The sequence below is a fragment of the Triticum urartu genome, chromosome 6A, assembly GCF_056163025.1.
Source record: "Triticum urartu cultivar PI428250 chromosome 6A, HENAU_Tu73, whole genome shotgun sequence".
Lineage (NCBI taxonomy): Eukaryota > Viridiplantae > Streptophyta > Magnoliopsida > Poales > Poaceae > Triticum > Triticum urartu.
Window position 1 is genome coordinate 304325588 of NC_141878.1, and position 22837 is coordinate 304348424.

Below are 22837 nucleotides of genomic sequence, written 5' to 3' on the forward strand. Positions count from 1 at the left end.
TCACTCGTATTACAAGTAGAAATACCTGATGTTAGACTATCCTTGTTTGGGTAGATTATGTTGGTTTAATGGTTATGTTGTTTGATGCATAAAAGATCTCTAGGTTGTTTATACGATGATCCGTTCTAAATTTGTATATACCAACAGAAATGTGATTTGAGATGCAATGCACCCCTTTATCTAAATTCATTATCCACACTATAATATTTCCTTCAGTTTACAGTCTATTTACTTTGTATTCTGATTATATTAGATTTTAGTTGGTTTCAGAATGTCTGTTTCATGGTCTTTTCTGATAATGGAAGAACTTATATTAATCTGATGCTTTATATATGTCCCTAGATGTCCTTATGCAATACCTGATATGATAACATGTACTTATGCAATACCTGATATGATGCTCGTGCCTCCCCTCTTCCTCTGCTCTCTTGTTCTCTCTCTCTCTCCCCCCTGACCCCTTCTTGTCTCGTCTATGCAGGTTGGCCATGCCGGCAAGCGACCAGGACGACGCCTGGAGAGGAGAGGAGGGCCTTCTCCTCACAGTGTAGTTGACGGCCTTGTCCTGCTCGAGGAGGAGGAGCAGGAGGGGCGCACCCAGCCACCATAGCCGCTGCCGTCAAGGGCTTCTTCCACCTGGACCTCGAAATCCACGGGGCCGTCGTCCAGCCACCCAACTCCCCTCCGTCCCCTCTCCCCTCCTTGTTTCATTCAATCTAGCAGCCATGGATTTGGGTTCCTCAAGGCTGCCTAATTACTTTACTTTGTATGGATCCAATAATTTTGTTTGCTACAGAATAGCACCACCCTAGTTTGTCTACAATTATGTTTACGGTGATGCCCCTGCACAGGATGTGCAGCAAGCCTTCCAATCTGCTTGTTTCGTTTCTGTTAGTGTGTGTATGTGCAAAATGATAGGCGCCTACCTTGTATCTTTCTTTCTAGATAGCATTCTAGTGTGGTAACATATGATTTACAGTTGCCTGTTCATGATGCTATACAAACTCTGAAAATTGGTACTTCAGTCAAATGTGCTTCCTTTCTGAACAATTGTTTCTACTTCTCCATCCTGGAAACCGATTGCATGCTATCGTAGATGGGTCTGGGTGTGCAGTGTTGCTGTTGTGTTACTACTGTTGTGGTTTATGTTGACTGAAAATGGGATGCGTTGTTTCAGAGGAGTGCCACTGATCTGATACTGCGGGATCTACAAAATAACCCTGAGATGTGGCTGCAAGTGGTGCACATCCTGTAGAACTCCCAGAACCTCAACACCGAGTTCTTTGCCCTTCAAGTAAGCTTCTGCTCCAGAATGTTTTAATTTCAGTAGTTTACAAGGTTGTTCTCAACTGAATGAAGGTTGATCGATGTCGTGGATGCAGCGGATCTTCGATTAGACCATGCATGTTTTGCATTCAGTACAGCCAGCACTCTCCATTAATTACACTCTATTGTGGTTCACCGATTATATTAGGAAATGGCGCTGCTAATATTTTTCTTGTCGAACTCGTAACCGGTTTTAAGCAGTTAAAATGCCCAGTTGCTTCGTATCCTACTGGGCCATCTTTGTTTGTGTTTCCCTATTTATTTCGTAGTCGACCAGTTCTGTCCTTGCCAAACATGTATGTTCTGCACCAAGGAAACATTATATCCTGTTTTGTGTAATTGCAATTGACAAACAAATGCACATCAGATCTAATACTAATGATATTATTGTTCATACCATTGCTCTTCAGCATACGTGCCATTGATACTTGAGTAAATTAGCTGTTTGCTTGATCAAAAGCTTTTGTGCATGAATCTGTCCGTATTCTTACAACTGAGATACAACATGATACTATGTGCATAAATCTGTTTGCATTTCTTGATGTCATTTCTGGTACCAAATTCCAATCATATGACATGTCTCATTCTGAAAATGAATATGTAGAGATGCTTCATGATTTAGTCCCTAGCTGCTTTCTATATATTTTTTTATTTTTTTCTAACACTTCGATTTATTGGTAGGTGCCTTCGTTCAGCGTGTATGAACATATCGAGAAATGGTGTTTCCTCTCACTTAAGAGCTCCAGCCTAAAAGTGAAAGTGAAAAAGTCAGGAGTGTAGTTGTAGTAGTTATATGTTGTATCACATGTAATGGTGATGGTGAAATGAATTATGTAAAGATTGTGCTCTTAGCCAAAATTGGCATGTGGTTTGAAAATTTTCATTTCTTTGCTATTCTGACTGAAATAATTGTGTGGAAATTGAAACCTGGTTTGTCTTTAATTAGAACCTGACAAGTGGGTCCTAATAGTATTTGGCATCTAAAATGGGCATTTTCCAAATAATATTCATAGGGAAAAAACTAAAAATTAAGGAAATGGACTGTAAAAAGGCTGAGGCCCAATTGAGAAATAGATGCGACCCAAAAAATAAATGGTCTAAAAAAGGATCATGCCCTGGAAATAAAAAGGCTGTAATGTTGGGCTTGGCCCATGAAGTCAACCCAAAATTAATAGGAAAATTACATTAAAAATGCTGAATTAATGGGCTCGGCCCATGTAAAACACCCAATTGGACCGGGCTGAATCTTGTGCCACGTCAGATTGCCACGCTGGATGCCTACGTGGCCTGGGGAGGTTGCCAGTGACCAAAACGCCACAGTGGACTTATTTTGGTCATAAACGTTTGCGACCATTCCAGAAGAAAGGTTGCTATAGTCAGTTTACGACGCCCAGCTTTTGACCTTATGTTTTTGGTCACAAAAAGGTCATAAATGGAAATTTGTGACCTTTCAGTGACCAATAGTGGTGGTCATAAGTTGACATATTTCTTGTAGTGTATGCACGGGCAATCTGAGCCACGGGCACCACCACACTGAGCAAGGCAAGGGAGGTGAGCCAAGGTAAGGCCGAAGCTCGGGAGAAGCAGAACGATGCCAAGACCAAGCCCACAAAGAGCAAAGGAGACGAAGCAGACTCCCCCGGGCAAGATCCTTGCCGGGAGGCGGTTTTAGCAAACCCGGCAAGACCCTTGTCGTGGCAGCTCGCCCCACACCTACGGAGTGAGTCACCCTTGAGTCCACTGCCCCCATGGGGCAAGGATTCGGGAGACATCCCCGTGGTGGCATGCAGATCTTTGTGAAGACATTCAAGATCAGATACACCCTTTAGAAGATGATGATCCTTGGCGGGATCCCAGTCAAGGAGGACCACAAGGCCCCCGGCAAGAGCCTTCCCGGGGATGACAGCAGGCGCCACGGCAAGACCCTTGCCGGGGCCCCGGCAAGGCCCTTGCCAAGAACACCCGTAGGGCCACCATCAAGCCCACGCCAGTCAAACCTCCACCGTCGTTCGCATGCAGCTGCCGACCCAACCAGCTGGGCAGGCACCTGCGTGGAGGCATGCGGATCTTCGTGGAGACCCACCACTGCGCCACCTCAGCTGCCTGCCTGCCTACATGGCACCACGGGCGCCGCTGGCCAGGGCGTGTCTCGACACGAGAGGGAGCGGCGACGGACGAGACAGGGCTCTCCCCCGTCCCCGATAAAGCAAGGACACCTGGGCAAGACGCATTAAATGCGCCTTGTCATGTAATGCGAGGGATAACCTCACATCACTATACCCTTTCCACCTCCTGTGTGCCACTGTGGCAACCCCTTTCCTATAAAAGGAGGCCCGAGGCGACCAGGAGGAGGATTCGGCTTTTTGGAGCTCCTCACGCCCCATAGCTAGCTCAAGAACACAAATATACAATCCACCAAAGCAGGAATAGGGTTTTACGCATCCTCGCGGCCCGAACCTGGATAAACGAACCGTGTGCTATCTGTTTGATCTGCTCTTCTCACAACCCCGTGCCCCGCAACCGTAGTAGGGATTCTTGCGATCCCATAGGTGTCGCTCCCACCGACACTTCCGGTTGCATCATATACAACTCTTCTTCCAGAAATCCATTCAGGAATGCAGTTTTGACATCCATCTGCCAAATTTCATAATCATAAAATGCGGCAATCGCTAACATGATTCGGACAGACTTAAGCATCGCTACGGGTGAGAAAGTCCCATCGTAGTCAATCCCTTGAACTTGTCGAAACCCTTTCGCAACAAGTCGAGCTTTGTAGACAGTAACATTACTATCAGCGTCAGTCTTCTTCTTGAAGATCCATTTATTCTCAATTGCTTGCCGATCAATGGGCAAATCAACCAAAGTCCACACTTTGTTCTCATACATGGATCCCATCTCAGATTTCATGGCTTCAAGCCATTTTGCGGAATCTGGGCTCACCATCGCTTCTTCATAGTTCGTAGGTTCATCATGATCCAGTAGCATGACTTCCAGAACAGGATTACCATACCACTCTGGCGCGGATCTTACTCTGGTTGATCTACGAGGTTCAGTAATAACTTGATCTGAAGTTTCATGATCATCATCATTAACTTCCTCACTAATTGGTATAGTTGTCACAGGAACCGGTTTCTGTGATGAGCTACTTTCCAATAAGGGAGCAGGTACGGTTACCTCATCAAGTTCTACTTTCCTCCCACTCACTTCTTTCGAGAGAAACTCCTTCTCTAGAAAGGATCCATTCTTAGCAACGAATGTCTTGCCTTCGGATCTGTGATAGAAGGTGTACCCAACAATCTCCTTTGGGTATCCTATGAAGACACATTTCTCCGATTTGGGTTCGAGCTTATCAGGTTGAAGTTTTTTTTCACCTAAGCATCGTAGCCCCAAACTTTAAGAAACGACAACTTTGGTTTCTTGCCAAACCACAGTTCATAAGGCGTCGTTTCAACGGATTTCGATGGTGCCCTATTTAACGTGAATGCGGCCGTCTCTAAAGCATAACCCCAAAACGATAGCGGTAAATCAGTAAGAGACATCATAGATCGCACCATATCTAGTAAAGTACGATTACGATGTTCGGACACACCATTACGCTGTGGTGTTCCGGGTGGCGTGAGTTGCGAAACTATTCTGCTTTGTTTCAAATGTAGACCAAACTCGTAACTCAAATATTCTCCTCCACAATCAGATCATAGAAACTTTATTTTCTTGTTACGATGATTTTCAACTTCACTCTGAAATTCTTTGAACTTTTCAAATGTTTCAGATTTATGTTTCATCAAGAAGATATACCCATATCTGCGTAAATCATCTGTGAAGGTGAGAAAATAACGATATCCGCCACGAGCCTCAACATTCATCGGACCACATACATCTGTATGTATGATTTCCAACAAATCTGTTGCTCTCTCCATAGTACCGGAGAACGGAGTTTTAGTCATCTTTCCCATGAGGCACGGCTCGCAAGTACCAAGTGATTCATAATCAAGTGGTTCCAAAAGTCCATCAGTATGGAGTTTCTTCATGCGCTTTACACCGATATGACCTAAACGGCAGTGCCACAAATAAGTTGCACTATCATTATCAACTCTGCATCTTTTGGCTTCAACATTATGAATATGTGTATCACTACTATCGAGATTCATCAAAAATAGACCACTCTTCAAGGGTGCATGACCATAAAAGATATTACTCATATAAATAGAACAACCATTATTCTCTGATTTAAATGAATAACCGTCTCGCATCAAACAAGATCCAGATATAATGTTCATGCTCAACGCTAGCACCAAATAACAATTATTTAGGTCTAAAACTAATCCCGAAGGTAGATGTAGAGGTAGCGTGCCGACCGCGATCACATCGACTTTGGAACCATTTCCCACGCGCATCGTCACCTCGTCCTTGGCCAGTGTTCGCTTAACCCGTAGTCCCTGTTTCGAGTTGCAAATATTAGCAACAGAACCAGTATCAAATACCTAGGTGCTACTGCGAGCTCTAGTAAGGTACAGATCAATAACATGTATATCACATATACCTTTGTTCACCTTGCCATCCTTCTTATCCACCAAATACTTGGGGCAGTTCCGCTTCCAGTGACCAGTCTGCTTGTAGTAGAAGCACTCAGTTTCAGGCTTAGGTCCAGACTTGGGTTTCTTCTCCTGAGCAGCAACTTGTTTGTTGTTCTTCTTGAAGTTCTCCTTCTTCTTCCCTTTGCCCTTTTTCTTGAAACTGGCGGTCTTATTGACCATCAACACTTGATGCCCCTTCTTGATTTCTACCTTCGCAGCCTTTAGCATTGCGAAGAGCTCGGGAATCGTCTTATCCATCCCTTGCATGTTATAGTTCATCATGAAGCTCTTGTAGCTTGGTGGCAGTGATTGAAGAACTCTGTGAATGGCACTATCAACAGGAAGATTAACTCCCAGTTGAGTCAAGTGATTATGATACCTGGACATTTTGAGTATGTGTTCACTGACAGAACTATTCTCCTCCATCTTGCAGCTATAGAACTTGCTGGAGACTTCATATCTCTCAATCCGGGCATTTGCTTGAAATATTAACTTCAACTCCTGGAACATCTCATATGCTCCATGACGTTCAAAACGTCGTTGAAGTCCCGATTCTAAGCCGTAAAGCATGGCACACTGAACTATTGAGTAGTCATCAGCTTTGCTCTGCCAGATGTTCATAACATCTGGTGTTGCTCCTGCAGCAGGCCTGGCACCCAGCGGTGCTTCCAGGACGTAATTCTTCTGTGCAGCAATGAAGATAATCCTCAAGTTACGGACCCAGTCCGTGTAATTGCTACCATCATCTTTCAACTTTGCTTTCTCAAGGAACGCGTTAAAATTCAACGGAACAACAGCACGGGCCATCTATCTACAATCAAACATAGACAAGCAAAATACTATCAGGTACTAAGTTCATGATAAATTTAAGTTCAATTAATCATATTACTTAAGAACTCCCACTTAGAAAGACATCCCTCTAATCTTCTAAGTGATCACGTGATCCAAATCAACTAAACCATAACCAATCATCACGTGAAATGGAGTAGCTTTCAATGGTGAACATCAATATGTTGATCATATCTACTATATGATTCACGCTCGACCTTTCGGTCTCAGTGTTCCGAGGCCATATCTGCATATGCTAGGCTCGTCAAGTTTAACCTGAGTATTCTGCGTGTGCAAAAACTGGCTTGCACCCGTTGTAGATGGACGTAGAGCTTATCACACCCGATCATCATGTGGTTTCTGGGCACGACGAACTTTGGCAACGGTGCATACTCAGGGAGAACACTTTTTCTTGAAATTTAGTGAGAGATCATCTTATAATGCTACCGTCAAACAAAGCAAGATAAGATGCATAAAATATAAACATCACATGCAATCAATATAAGTGATATGATATGGCCATCATCATCTTGTGCTTGTGATCTCCATCTCCGAAGCACCTTCATGATCACCATCGTCACCAGCGCGCGACACCTTGATCTCCATGGTAGCATCGTTGTCGTCTCGCCAATCTTATGCTTCCACGACTATCGCTACCGCTTAGTGATAAAGTAAAGCATTACAGGGCGATTGCATTGCATACAATAAAGCGAAAACCATATGGCTCCTGCCAGTTGTCGATACCTCGGTTACAAAACATGATCATCTCATACAATAAAATTTAGCATCATGTCTTGACCATATCACATCACAACATGCCCTGCAAAAACAAGTTAGATGTCCTCTACTTTGTTGTTGCAAGTTTTACGTGGCTGCTACGGGCTTAGCAAGAACCGTTCTTATCTACGCATCAAAACCACAACGATAGTTTGTCAAGTTGATGCTGTTTTAACCTTCGCAAGGACCGGGCGTAGCCACACTTGGTTCAACTAAAGTTGGAGAAACTGACACCCGCTAGCCACCTGTGTGCTAAGCACGTCGGTAGAACCAGTCTCGCGTAAGCATACGCGTAATGTCGGTCCGGGCCGCTTCATCCGACAATACCGCCGAACCAAAGTATGACATGCTGGTAAGCAGTATGACTTATATCGCCCACAACTCACTTGTGTTCTACTCGTGCATATAACGTCAACGCATAAAACCTGGCTCGGATGCCACTGTTGGGGAACGTAGTAATTTCAAAAAAATTCATACGCACACGCAAGATCATGGTGATGCATAGCAACGAGAGGGGAGAGTGTTGTCTATGTACCCTCATAGACCGAAAGCGGAAGCGTTAGCACAACGTGGTTGATGTAGTCGTACGTCTTCACGATCCGACCGAATCAAGTACCGAACGCACGACACCTCCGAGTTCAGCACACGTTCAGCTCGATGACGTCCCACGAACTCCAATCCAGTAGAGCTTCACGGGAGAGTTCCGTCAGCACGACGGCGTGGTGACGATGATGATGTTCTACCATCGCAGGGCTTCGCCTAAGCACCGCTACGATATGATCGAGGTGGATTATGGTGGAAGGGAGCACCGCACACGGCTAAGAGATCTAGAGATCAATTGTTCTGTCTATGGGGTGCCCCCTGGCCACGTATATAAAGGAGTGGAGGAGGAGGGTGCCGGCCAAGAGGAGGAGGCGCGCCCAAGGGGGGGCAATCCTACTCCAAGTAGGTTTTGCCCCCCTTTCCTATTCCAACTAGGAGAAGGGGGAAGGAGGAGGTGGGGAGAAGGAAGGAGAAGGGGGGCCGCGCCCCCTTCCCTTTCCCAATTCGGATTGGGGCAAGGGGGGCTGCGCGCCACCTCCTGCTGCCTCTCCTCTTCCACTACTTTGGGCCCATGAGGCCCAATAACCCCCGGGGGGGTTCCGGTAACCCCCCGGTACTCCGGTATATATCCGATAACCACCGGAACCATTCCGGTGTCCGAATATAGTCGTCCAATATATCAATCTTCATGTCTCGACCATTTCGAGACTCCTCGTCATGTCCGTGATCACATCCGACTCCGAACAACCTTCGGTACATCAAAACTCATAAACTCGTAATATAACCGGCATCAAAACGTTAAGCGTGCGGACCCTACGGGTTTGAGAACTATGTAGACATGACTGAGACATGTCTCCGGTCAATAACCAATAGCAGAACCTGGATGCTCATATTGGCTCCCATATATTCTACGAAGATCTTTATTGGTCAGACCGCATAACAACATACGTTGTTCCCTTTGTCTTCGGTATGTTACTTGCCCGAGATTCGATCGTCGGTATCTCAATACCTAGTTCAATCTCGTTACCGGCAAGTCTCTTTACTCATTCCGTAATACATCATTTCGCAACTAACTCATTTAGTTGCAATGCTTGCAAGGCTTAAGTGATGTGTATTACCGAGAGGGCCCAGAGATACCTCTCCGACAATCGGAGTGACAAATCCTAATCTTGAAATACGCCAACCCAACAAGTACCTTTGGAGACACTTGTAGAGCACCTTTATAATCACCCAGTTACATTGTGACGCTTGGTAGCACACAAAGTGTTCCTCTGGTAAACGGGATTTGCATAATCTCATAGTCATTGGAACATGTATAAGTTATGAAGAAAGCAATAGCAACAAAATAAACGATCAAGTGCTAAGCTAACAGAATGGGTCAAGTCAATCATATCATTGTCCTAATGATGTGATCCCGTTAATCAAATGACAACTCATGTCTATGGTTAGGAAACATAACCATCTTTGATTAACGAGCTAGTCAAGTAGAGGCATACTAGTGACACTCTGTTTGTCTATGTATTCACACATGTATTATGTTTCCGGTTAATACAATTCTAGCATGAATAATAAACATTTATCATGATATAAGGAAATAAATAATAACTTTATTATTGCCTCTAGGGCATATTTCCTTCAAAACTAACTCGATTACATGATGAATCTCATCCAACTCCTCACCGACCAGCGAGCCTACGAAGGAATTACTCACTCCCGGTGGGCAGCATCATGGAACTGGCAATGGAGATAGGTTGGTGATGATGAAGATCGAAGATCCCTCTCTCCGGAGCCCCAAACGGACTCCAGATCTGCCCTCCCGAGGAAGAACAGGGCTCGGCAGCGGCTCCGTCTCGTGGATCTCTTTCTCCCTGATTTTTTCTGGAATAATGTGAATTTATAGTATCAGGGGGGTCATCAGCAGGGCCACCAGGTGGGTACAACCCACCTGGGCGCGCCAGGAGAGGGGGGCGTGCCCTGGTGGGTTGTGCCCACTCAGGTGCCCCTCTCCAGCAGGTCTTGCCTCCAGAAATTCTCTTTATTGATATAAAAAATCCTCAAAAGTTTCGTTCCATTCCGAGAACTTTTCTTTTTGCACAAAAACAACACCATAGTAGTTCTGCTGAAAACAACGTGAATCCGGGGTTAATTTCATTCAAATCATGCAAATTAGAGTCCAAAACAAGAGGAAAAGCGTGAGAAAAAGTAGATACATTGGAGACGTATCAGCACCCACCACGTCCGATCCAGCCTACTCTGACCCACCCGACCCCACATAAATTTGAGCATATCCGCACTCTGGCCAAAACCCTAGCCGCATTCCGCTCCACTCCCCTCTCCTCCCACAATACTAACCTCCTCTCCGGCCAGCTCCGGCCTTCTTCTACATGGCAGCGGCTGGATCCAACTCCGACATGTCCAGATCCAAGGACCGGGATCCCTTGCAGCCCCTAGGAGCAGATGGTCGTTTGTGCTGCTCTCCGACGCTCCTGGGAGGACTACGCCCTCCCGTGGTCTTCAGCGAGCAGCGGGAATCCATTGCCCAACTGCGGCCGGATCTGAGGCCAGTGGAACCGGGGACGGAGGATCTCGCCGCGCGTCGCCGGTAGCTATCACCACGGCCGCATGGCGCAACCCGGCCATGCTGCAGGAACCTTTTAGGTGGCACCTCGTCCCACGGCGTCAGGCACCAAAACGGTGGTCATTTTCGCCTCCATGACCAGACGTGAATCCGAACAGGAGGCTTTGGGCACGGCTTCAAGCGGAGGTGGTTGTCGTAGCCCTCGCAGCGTAGGCGGCCACGACAGCTCGCGACGCACAGGAAGCTTCGGCAGCCCATGAGGCGGCGTTGGAGGAATCCCTCGATGCCTGCATAGCCGAGAAGCGGCAAAGGAGGGCGGTCAAGGCGGTGGCAAAAGACCAAAGTCGAGCGGTTCGCGCCATGGCCGGACTACCCCCATGCAGGAGAAAGACGAGGACGACGACGGAAGCTCCGCCAGTGAGCAGATCCGCCTCGATCTGTTCTGCGTCTTCGACCGCTACTAGCGCAAGGACGATGTGAATGGCAAAAGCAAGGGCAAGGCCGGCCATGGATGAACTTCTTCGATCATCGTTTCGTTCGTAGTTAGTAGAGCATGTCAATTTTTGGTAGTCCGATGACATGTGTTTAGGTACGTACGCTACGTTGCATGAGCTAATATGGATTTGAGTATTTGATTTAGATGTATCCTGTTGTGGAGGAGCAAATTTGTGTGTTTGAGTATTTGATTTAGACGTATCCTGTTGTGGAGGAGCAAATTTGTGTGTTGTCTGATCACTGCCTGCGGATGCGCCCGAAATTTGGTACTTGTGGTTGTAGAGCTCTTTCGGTCATCATTTCGTTCGTAATTAGTAGAGCATGTCAATTTTTGGTAGTTCTATGACATGTGTTTAGGTACGTACACTATGTTGCATGAGCTAATATGGATTTGAGTATTTGATTTAGATGTATCCTGTTGCATGGCAGGCAAATTTGTCCGATCACTCCTCGGTATCCTGTTGCCCGGTCACTGCCTATGGATGCGTCTGAAATTTGATACTTGTGATTGAATCCACAAGAGGTACTTGAACCCTTTTTTTGCGGGCAAAGAAAGGCTTGAACTTAAAAGAGTGTTCCTTGTCAAAGAATGTGGTATGGATGCGTCTGAAATTTGATACTTGTGATTGAATCCACAAGAGGTACTTGAACCCTTTTTTTGCGGGCAAAGAAAGGCTTGAACTTAAAAGAGTGTTCCTTGTCAAAGAATGTGGCCTACTACCTGTAAAAGAAAGGCCAATCGCCCTGCGGGGTTGTTTGGACCAGAACTGTTCCACCCGTTAAGTTAGAGGGCTCCCGGTGCAGTTTCCTCGGTACTAAACATGTTAGCAGTGCTTGCCGCCTAGAGCACCAAAGATGTTTGGCTCTTTGCTCTGGAACACCGTGATACATCAGCTATGCAGTCCTAAAACTATGAGAGTAAGCTCAAGGAAACAGAGTAAATCAGCATACGGTCCTTTTTACAGCACAAGTTAAAAGGGACATTTCCGCAGTTCACATGGTACGAGGTACACGTAAATATACATATTTAAACATAAATTTATTAACAAGGTACTTGACAAACGACCCCAGAAAACCGACGTCCAGGTCGGCTCAAGCAACTATCAACGCCCTTAAAATAACGAATTTTGGGCAGGCAACAATCACAACTCATCTCATGCTTTTGCAACTTGCAGAGTAGCATGTGATTAGAAACAAGAGACCCGAGATTACCACGTGCTGATGAGAAGCTAGAATCCGGCCCATCCCGATGGCTGATCTACTTTCTTCGCTGCCCCCGTGCTCAATCTCTGGGAGGAACTCCCCTGGGCATTCGTTCTGTTCATCTGTGCTGCTGCTGCAGTGCTACCAGACGATGTGCCGAAACCCCACGCATCAGAGGAAGGCCCCGCATTCGTGTTCCGTATTAGGTTTTGCCTCCCATTGGTTGCATGGTCGACCTTTGGCCTGGCCTGAGCTTTCGCCTCAGGGAATGCCTGCCATGTCTTGGCCTCAGAGCTGGGTACCGAGGAGTTGCCTGAGAGCATTCCTTGCTCAACTTCCCACACCGTTCCTTCAATCCTCTCCTTCCGCTACATGGATTGTAAGTCTCATGTAAGATGCTAGAAATATTCTTAAGACAAATGTGTTGTACTAGATATACATAGAGTAAGCACTTGTGTGCAAAAAAAAAAAGATAGAGCAAGCACCTGGGATCCAAGTTCTGGTATCCTTGAGCTGACTTTACTTGAAGGCGGCGGTGTAGTCTCAGCAACAGTGCGCTTCAGCTCTTGAATTTCTTGGCGCTGGGAGCGGCAGATTGCCGACAGCTTTTCATACTTGGCTGTCATCTCAGCCTTCTCCGACGTGGTTTTCTTCAACTGCTCCTTCAGATTGGACACTTCATCTTCAAGCTCGGATGTCTTACCAGTAGCAGTAGTCCCTGAATGCAGATTGTTTGCATCAAAATCTGCGACAAAACTGTTGAAGGGATCGTTCCCAGATATAGTCTTGCTTTGTGGCTGTGATGCTTTATTTTTCACATAACCTTGTGGTTCCATGAAAAGATTTATGTCCGAACCACCCTTAAGTCCATTACTGGATACAGTGTTACTTGTTGTATTTCGTAAAGCCTGACCAGAATGACCATGCCTATCTCCAGGGGTAGTGGTGCTGATATCCACCCTACTTTGGTTATACTTTGATGAAGGTGATGGTTTAATTGGTTCCTCGTCAAACAAGGGATTCCTATTATCAGCAACTTGAGAACCCTGTGCATGTTGGGTCACCCAAAATGCACCTAGAGGTGCATCTCCGGCATTTGCACTTCCATGAGATGATGAGTTATCAGATTGTTCTCTTGGAGGTGCAGGGGGGTTCCTTTTAGGCGTCACATGTGTTCTTTTATAAGCACCTACACAGGCAAAACAAGATGGTAATAAAGTTAGACAGCAACCAGTCACACTATCTCTTCTGAGAATATTTAGAATAAACAATCAGACTCAAATAGTAAATACTTTGTTCTAGCACCCAGTGTGCTGTAAGGTGGCATGTCAGAAAGGTTATGTGAAGATAAGGTCATTTCACAATACCTAACACATGACAGTGTAGTGATTGACCCAGTCAGATGCCACAGAAGTAGCTCATAAGACAATCAATACAAACATTACCATTAATTTAATACCCTCTAAATGGAATGATGTAAACTCACGTATTAAACTGTATGGTACTACTCTACAACACCTGTAAAAATTATATAGATGCTTATATAACAATCTTATAATTAGGTGATGTAGGATCTATAAATAGCAGTTTCTATAATTATGAGGATGCGAAATGAGGACTTTTTATTTCATTAATAGACATGCAAAATTCCACTTCATCCAAAAAAATTATAAAGCCAAATTTATTAATGGCAGGTACTTCCTAATTTTACCCTCACAAAACAAAATATGATAGAATATATACAGAAATATGGAGTGATGCAAACATTGCATTTTTCTATTTCTGATAGGTCCATTTTTTCATGGCGCATCAAATACAATCATTGGAGTTATCCAATAAGCAAAAGAAAATTGTATTGATTAAATATGATTGCATACTCTACAAAAAATTCCGAAAGTCCAAACTCTCTAGGAAACACTGTTGTGTCAATCTGGTTTCCAAATAATAACAATGATGACTAATATTATAAATAGCACAGAGTGGGTTGTAACACGAGGGTATTTTTGTTAGCATAGTCCTGCTAATCGAAATATTTAATATATTCGGAGAAGAAGTGAAGCACAGCTACAGTTTTCTACCAACAAAAGAAAAAAACATGCAGATTCAAATTGTAGCCATTGCATGTGAAGGCAAGACCATATGATACAGAGCATGTATTCTCCTACAAATAGCATCTAAAGAAAACCTCACCATCGTCCTGCAAGCCCATAGAAATTGCTGCTGAAGCCCCATCAGGTAAACTCTTCTGTAACTCAAGAGGCAGTAGTTCGTTAACACGAAACCAGACCTGTCAATTGGATAAAATCTAACATCAGAAAAATGAAAACCATGCTTATTTGGCTCCTAAGACTACATGCAGCAGTCTATGACTAACCTAGTATCATGAAGATGAATGGCCAATCACCTGTGTGATATCTGGTCTGGCATTTGGAGATGCTTCCAGCATATCTTTGATCAGCCCTGTGACACTGGTGCTGTACTTAGGTTGTTCTGGAATGCGATAATTGCCATTAAGGACCTGCAACTTCGACTCTCCATCAAACGCGGATTTGAAGTAGCATATTCTATAGAGAAGACATCCCAGGGCCTGCCAATTGTGGAATACAAAGTGTTGCAAATCACTTCAACATACTTCGATTGCAAACATGTGGTTTGATAAACAGTAACTTCACAGTTGAGGATTTAGTTGTGATCCAACAACCTAATCATTCTGTTAGACATCACTCAAGATGGGGCTAGTGTGATAATTAAATCAGAGAATATATCACATGCTATGGCATTGGTTTAATTACTATTCAGATATATGAATAATGAAGATCACATGTTCAGATGTTATGGACTTACCCAAATATCAACCTTCTCACTAATAACTTCTCTTCTGTAGAGATCCCACATCTGAAAAACATGAATGCATAGATGAGACCACTGCAGGCCGTACGAGTAAAAAAATTGTATCCATCATGCCAAAAAGTTTTCATTAACCTCAGGTGCTCTATATGCCGGGGTCGTATGCTTCCTAATGATATCTTCCTCGATCCCCCTATCTTCTGGCTTGTCAAAGCATTTATGATTTGTTGACGTGCTTCCAAAGTCACATAGTTTCCATGCACCATCTAATCCAAGAAGAACATTTTCGGCTTTAAGATCCCTAAAGGAAGGAGGCAGAATGTAAAATCATGGTGAATTATGAAACATTAGTTTGCAAAACTTCAAAGCAAGTCCCACACTCATACCAAAGCTGAAACATTCATGCAGGTAAGAGTTGCTTGCACATGGTATTTGCTCACATGCAGATAGCCAAGCTACAACAAGGTATATGGATTCCGTACTGCAGGCAAGAATAGAAAGTAGTACGGGCAAACAAATAGCAGTGGGCAGTTTACTAACGTACCATCACTCCAGTAGTTGCTAAGTAAACTTAAGTCTACTAATTAAATAATGAAACGGAACAACATAACTGTGCAGAAATCTGACTTGTGATATTTGATAAAAATGCCTAACACTGATCCTTTCTATATAATGGAAATAAAACATGGATTCAATATCTGTAAATGACTCATTCCATGTACCTATGCGCAATTGGTGGTGACTGCCCATGCATAGCAAAAACCGCGTTGCAGACGTCTCTGAATATCAAAAGTGCCTTCTTCTCCTCATAGTAACCAGTACCTCTGCTCTCCATCGCACTCACCAAGGACTTCTCACAAAACTCCATCACAAGCAATGCCTCCTTTGTGCGGCCCATGTCAAAAACATCATGGGCAACCAGTGTGACGACATTGGCATGCCCTTTGAGGAGATTCATCACCTGGATCTCCTTCATGACAAGATCAAGCGATTCCGAGTCATTGCAAATGATATGCTTCAATGCATACTGCTTTGACGAGTGCAACGCGTCACATGCGAGATACACACAAGAGAAACCTCCTTGTGCAATGGCATTGCGTACTGTGATCTTCACATTCCTTACATCAATGGTGCGGCCTTCCACTCCAGTCTGTACTTTCCCCCCAAAGGGATTGAACCTCCGCATTCTCACAATAACCAGGACGAAATAAATGAAAACTCAGGGTTCAATACTTCTGCTAATGATTCTGCATAGATAAAAAGAGGTAAGAATGAAAATTCCGGCATGCACAACAAACACAAAGCCAACTATTTACTTGAGGAGAATAGAACATGATATTGTCTAACAGTCTAAGAAGCCCACGAATGAAATGCCCAATACTCTAGCTTCAACATTATTCACTGGCATCTGCATTAAGTGGTGAAAATCCTAGAATTATCCCTTATAGGCTGATGCTTGGCATTCTATTTTCTCCATGAGGCAATGCTCAACCACAAGCATAACCATCAGAATCAAGTGAAAACAAGGTGCATGATCCAACTTCAATCATGCATGTTTCCTATCCCTGGGTTCACCCGAGAATTTCAGAGTTCTCCATCAGTTAGAAGTTAATCACTCGCACCCCATCTTAACTGCAAAGGTCTTAAAATAACCGCTTGTCTTGGCATGATCTAGCTCAAATATGAACGAGGACAGACAAATAAGGCCGGATCTACATGCTGTGTCGAACTTATGGATGTTAGTGTGGGTTCAACTGATCACTGGATGACCACAAGTAGAAGCTCATGCCTACCTCAAAAGCCAACGCCCAAGATCGCGATGAGGTGGAACGGGAGCGGCAGTGGCCGCGAAGGTTGCAGGGGTTTGGGGTGCGAGGCGACGGCGGAGGCGGAGGCGCTAAGCTACGGCACGGCGGCGGCAGTGGGACAGCAGCAGAGATTTCATAGCCGCATTGGGTCGGATCGGAGCTTGGGTGGAGGATGGGCCATGAAAGGGAGAGGAAAGGTGCGGGATGGTGGAGAGGAGAAGTTGGTCAGATTCCAACGAGGGAGGGGCGCACCTCTTAGATCGGAGGTGGCCTCCGAGAGGCTCGCCGTCGCCGTCAGGAGGTTGAGACCACAATCTCGTGCGGTGCGGGAAGGAAGGTATCTCCGCTCCGCGTCTGGGATGCCTGGCGGAGAGAAAGACGGAGGGGAGGGAGAAAAGCCGCGACGTGGAGCGGCGGTGGTGGAGCAGAGGTGGCCTGTCACTTTGCGCTGTGCCCCGTGCGAGCGTGGTTACAAAGTACGTAGATTTTGGATACTAGTCGTGTTTATTTGGAAATTTTGTTTTTTTCCTCCCGTTCTTTAATGAAATGCCTGGCTTTCTAAAAAAAGAAAAATCAGATCTACTGCTATTAAGCAAATCATCTTTATCTTTATCTTTATCTTTATCTACTAATAAAACGACGTTTCTGGTCTCCGTCATTAAAATTATCCTTCAAGTTACTAAAAATTACCCACCAATGTCATCCATAAGTGGGAAAACGATTCGTTTTTTATTTCTTAACTCGCCACCGATAGCTCTTGGTTCATCTAAGAAAACGCCCTTACACAACATAACCTGCCTACTGGCCTGAGTGTTTCTCCACCTTCTAGGAGACCTGGGTTTGAAACCCGGTCAACCTCATTTTTGTAGCTTTTTTTCGCAAATTTCAGTTGGCGTAGTATAGAGCTATTTCGCCAAGTGTCGCTTAACAGATGGTCTACAAGGTACAATATGGTCAAAATATTCTCTTTTAATTCTTTTTTGCAGATTCAAGTATTTTTTAAATATTTATATCTTTCAAACCCCAACTCCAAATTTAGCATGCTAGATATGAAAATCGCCCAGAAAAATTTGTAGATTCTAAATGTAATGTTATCTTTCATGTTAATTATTTTTATGTTGCACCCTTAATTAGTACTTTCCTTTTTTATTAAAGACACGAATGTTTCTTACTCCCTTTTTTTATACGTCCCTTATTACCAGATTTCCATCATCATTTGTTCGTCCATTTGCACATAAAATAAAAAATAAAATAAAATATGTTCACAATTTTAAAAACTGTTTGCAAATAGTATAAAATGTTCATGAATTCAAAAAATATTTTTAATTTTAGAAAATGTTCAAAAATTTGAAAAAGTGTTCACAAATTTTAAAAATGTTCATGATTTCAAATATGTGCACGAGTTTTAAAAAATGATCATGATTTCACGAAATGGAGAGTGATAGTGTATCTCGATGATGCAACAAAATGTGGCCATGGTCATCGAAGATTATGAAAAAAAATCTCCCGTTGCAACACACGGGCTCTTTTGCTAGTAATAATAAAGCAAATTGGATTTCTTTCGTCCGTCATGGCATTTTTTAGAAAAGTCTCTCTATTTCAGAGAATTCAACCCGCAGTCCTGTTTTAAGTTAAAACGAATTGTTATTTTCGTATTTTACACAAAAGTCCTTGTCTTTTCTTTAAATCAACCCGCCGTCCGGATTTAAGTCAATCCCGAACCATTATTTTACATTTTTTGAAAACCCTCTGATGTTTTAGGTAATTCATCCGCACATCATGTTTAAGTCAAACAAATGCTTTTTAAAATCATCCATATCTTTTAAACCGTAACTCTGATTTGAACATGTTATATATGAAATTTGATTAGAAAAATATGTAGAATATGAATATGAGATTATTTTTACCTGTTAAGTACTTTTAAATATTATTTTAGAATATATTTGAGTCAAACCAAATGATTTTCTAAATTATATTATCTTTTAAACCATAACTTCGATTTTAACATATTATATATGAAATTTTATTAGAAAAAGGTGCGGAATCTAAATATGATGTTAATTTTACCTATTAAATATTTTTTAAATATTGTTATGGAAGCAAACTTATAATTTATAGCGCAAAATTCGTTTTTTTCATACCAGCGGCGATCTGGGTTGCAAATAAACACCCCACTATAACCATATACGGAAAAGAAAACACCGATAACTACACATGCATACCTCTGAAAAATGTCACAGGGGAAAACAACAGATTTCTCATCGCGAGAGTGAGAGAAAGCGAGTGAGAGAGAGAGGGGGGGAGAGAGAGAGAGAGAGGGAGAGGAAGAGAGAGAGAGAGACGCCTTAGGATTAACCATATTCACCACACGTTTTTTGTTGTTTTGTGTGAACACCGAGGCCATCGCCGGCGAGGGTGAGAAGGAGGATAAGCGGCAACACAAATATGATGCCTCGCAAAAATAAAAATGAGGGACCTATTGTGGTCTTGAGTGATGGTTGTTGAGTTAAGAGCGTGTGTTATGTTTTCTCTCCCGTTGCAACGCACGGGCTCTTTTGCTAGTTGATACAGAAAACCCCAAGAAGGGGAAATTCTTCGAAAACACTAGACCTATCGTCTTCTTTCTCTTGGACCGGCAAGCTAGTCTATGTTGTCTCTCCAAAAGTCAGGTCAACCAGTCTTTATTGTTTACGGATGGGAGGTCATCAAATGTATTGTCCTGTCAGAACAATGCCATACCTAAAAATACATTGTGCTGAAAGATCGATAGATCCAAGATTTCAACACCCATAATAACAAAAACTGACAACCCTCATGCCAGTACCGAGGCTTGCACTACATGACGGAGAGGATATCTGAAGGCCGACAAGCCTTGCAAATCATAACCTCACTGGCAAGAAAGACCGGCAGACGAGCACTTTTAACATGCTCCCTCTTACCCCCCTCTCCCCTCTTCTCACATGGGAGGTAAGAAGGTAAGAGTTAATCAAACTCACTACTCAATGCAATCAACGGCTCAGATCATTTTATACTCTTACCTCTCATGCGAAAGGGAAGGCAAGAGGGAGCATGTTAAAAAACCTCCCGACGGAGACCTATGGCAGCAAGGTAGCCCAATTCTTTTGAGGCAAAGGACTAGCCAAAACGGTCTCTTATGATAAGCAAAGCGTTCTTGAGGATACACAGGATTTTCATCTAGTCACTTTCACCATGTTGGTTTGATTCGTGTTAGGTACTTTGATAATTTAATATGTGGGTGGATCGGTGCTTAGTTGTTGTTCCTACTTGAACAAACCTCCTACTTATGATTAACCCCTTCACAAGCATCCGCAACTACGAGAAAAGTATTAAGAATAAATTCTAATCATAGCATTAAACTTTTGGATCCAATCGGTCCATTACGGAATAGCGCATAAACTAGGGTTTAAGCTTCTGTCACTCTCGCAACCCATCATCTAATAACTACTCCACAATGCATTCCCTTAGGCTCAGATATGGTGAGGTGTCATGTAGTTGACGTTCACATGACACCACTAAGGGAATCACAGCATACATACTATCAAAGTATCGAACACACATCAAGTTCACATGATTACTTGCAACATGATTTCTCTCGTGACCCCAAGAACAAAAGTAACTACTCACAAATGATAATCATGCTCAAGATCATAGGGGTATTAAATAGCATATTGGATCTGAACATATAATCTTCCACCAAGTAAACCATATAGTAATCAATTACAAGATGTAAACAACACTACTAGTCACCCACAAGCACCAATCTATAGTTCTGGTAATAAGATTGAACACAAGAGGTGAACTAGGGTTTGAGATGAGATGGTGTTGTTGAAGATGTTGATGGAGATTGCCCTCCCCAAGATGTGAGAGTTATTGGTGATGATGATGACGATGATTTCCCCCTCCGGGAGGGAAGTTCCCCCGGCGGAATCGCTCCGTCGGAGGGCAAAAGTGCTCCTGCCCAAGTTCCGCCTCGAGACGGCGGTGCTCCGTCCTGAAAGTCCTCTCCTTATTTATTTTCTAGGTCAAAATGACCTATATACCAGAAGATGGGCACCAGAGGTGGGCCTGGGTGAGCACAACCCACCAGGGCGCGCCCGAGGTGTCTTGTGCTAACCAGGGTGTCCCCCTCTGGTACTTATTTGCTCCAATATTCTTCATATATTCCATAAAAATTCCCCGTAAAGTTTCAGTTTGTTTGGAGTTGTGCAAAATAGGTAGCCTGGCGTAGCTTTTTCAGGTCCATGTTTCCAGCTACCAGAATTCTCCCTCTTCGTGTGTACCTTGCATATTATGAGAGAAAAGGCATTAGAATTACTCCAAAAAGCATTATTATGCATAAAAGCATCATAAATAACAGTAGGAAAACATGATGCAAAATGGACATATCAACTCCCCCAAGCTTAGACCTCGTTTGTCTTCAAGAGAAAACCGAAATCGAAAAACATGTCCACATGCTTAGAGAGAGAGAGGTGTCGATAGAAACAAATTACGGACATAAAAACATCGTGTTGATTATTATAACAACAACAAACTTAAACATAAGACTTTTATCATAGAACTTTTATCATAGACTTCTCATGAATAAGTGACAATTCATCACACTATCAAAGTATGAAGCATAAACTCTATTAGAGACAAACAGACTATGTTCTTTGTCAACTTTGCAACTACAATTCATCATCTTTTCAGGAAGGGGCGCGTATTGGAGCCTTTAGGCAAGTCCGCATACGGAACCATCATATAGTCTTCCATGATTGCTAACACTCGCCACATACACATGAGCAAAACGTTTCAACCAGACACATAAAAAGATAGGGGCTTATAGTTTCGCCTCCCAACGCATTCACCTCAAGGGTGATGTCAACAATAATAACTCATGCTACCCATATTCAACTGGACATATGTGCCTGCATCTTTTCTCACCACATGATGCTTACCAAAGGAGAAAAATAAAAAGGAATAGAGAGAAAACTTTGACTCTTTGCATAAAAGTAAATACATAAAAGTAAAAGATAGGCCCTTCGCAGAGGGAAGTAGAGGTTGACATGCGCTTATTTGTTTGTATGCTCAACCCCTTAGTGCAAAAGAACGTTATGTTGTATTGCCCCTTGTGATGGTAACCTTTATTATGCAGTCTGTCGCTTTTATTCTTCACGATCACAAGTTCGTACAACTCTTAATTTTCTCTTACACTAAATGATCTCACATTTTTAGAAGCAATTTTTATTGCCTTATTGCACCGATGACAACTTACTTGAGGGATCTTGCTCAATCCCTAGGTAGGTAAGGTGGACTCTTGAATATAAGATTTGGGTTTAAGGGTTTTTGGATGCACAAGTAGTATCTCTACTTGGTGCGGAATTTTTGGCTAGCAAAGATAAGGGGCAAGCACCACGTGTTAAAGGATCTATGACAATATGACTTTTATCTAAATATGAACAAACATAAATCATTAAGTTGTCTTCCTTGTCCAACGTCAACAATTTTGGCATATAATATTTTGATGGGGGCTCACAATCACAAAAGATTTCTAGGATAGTGTATTTATATGTGAATCTTGTGTTCCCTTATTAATTATTTCATGAGTTGCATCATTGACTAATACTATGTTTGTCAATCTCTAATAAATTTTTCTACTTATACTTTTCCTTATGTGGTGTCATCACCTACCATAAGATTAGCATATGATCTTCTTGATTTATTTCCTTTCCTTTTATTTATTTCATTTCTTTTTATTGCAACAAGAACATAAAGAAAGCAAAGATTCAAACTAAACTTTATTATATATCCCGCACATGATTACAAGGATAGATCACTAAGCAAACTCTCGAAAAGAAAGG

At 43.2% G+C, this 22837-nt stretch overlaps 1 protein-coding gene across 2 annotated transcripts; it reads right to left on the reverse strand.

Annotated features, from left to right (window-relative positions):
• Positions 1-12051: 12051 nt before the first annotated feature.
• LOC125513329 (Protein kinase superfamily protein) lies at positions 12052-17438 on the reverse strand. Of its 2 annotated transcripts, none has more exons than XM_048678414.2 (8): positions 17229-17438; positions 15891-16415; positions 15304-15469; positions 15166-15216; positions 14726-14908; positions 14512-14608; positions 12807-13510; positions 12052-12689 (listed from the first exon to the last, which is right to left on the reverse strand). In XM_048678414.2, exons 2-8 carry the CDS (start codon positions 16352-16354, stop codon positions 12348-12350), a joined length of 2007 nt encoding a protein of 668 aa, XP_048534371.2. In that variant the 5' UTR covers positions 16355-16415; positions 17229-17438; the 3' UTR covers positions 12052-12347. The 2 variants fall into 2 exon arrangements, with proteins under 2 accessions (XP_048534371.2, XP_048534370.2); XM_048678413.2 differs by having other exon boundaries at positions 16962-17418.
• Positions 17439-22837: the final 5399 nt, after the last annotated feature.

Coding starts and splice junctions, on each gene's coding strand:
- LOC125513329 (XM_048678414.2), bottom strand. CDS start 16,354: ATGCGGAGGTTCAATCCCTTTGGGGGGAAAGTACAGACTGGAGTGGAA. Junction 15,470..15,890: donor TCACCACCAATTGCGCATAG/GTACATGGAATG, acceptor TCCTTCCTTTAG/GGATCTTAAAGCCGAAAATG. Junction 15,217..15,303: donor CGGCATATAGAGCACCTGAG/GTTAATGAAAAC, acceptor CATGTTTTTCAG/ATGTGGGATCTCTACAGAAG.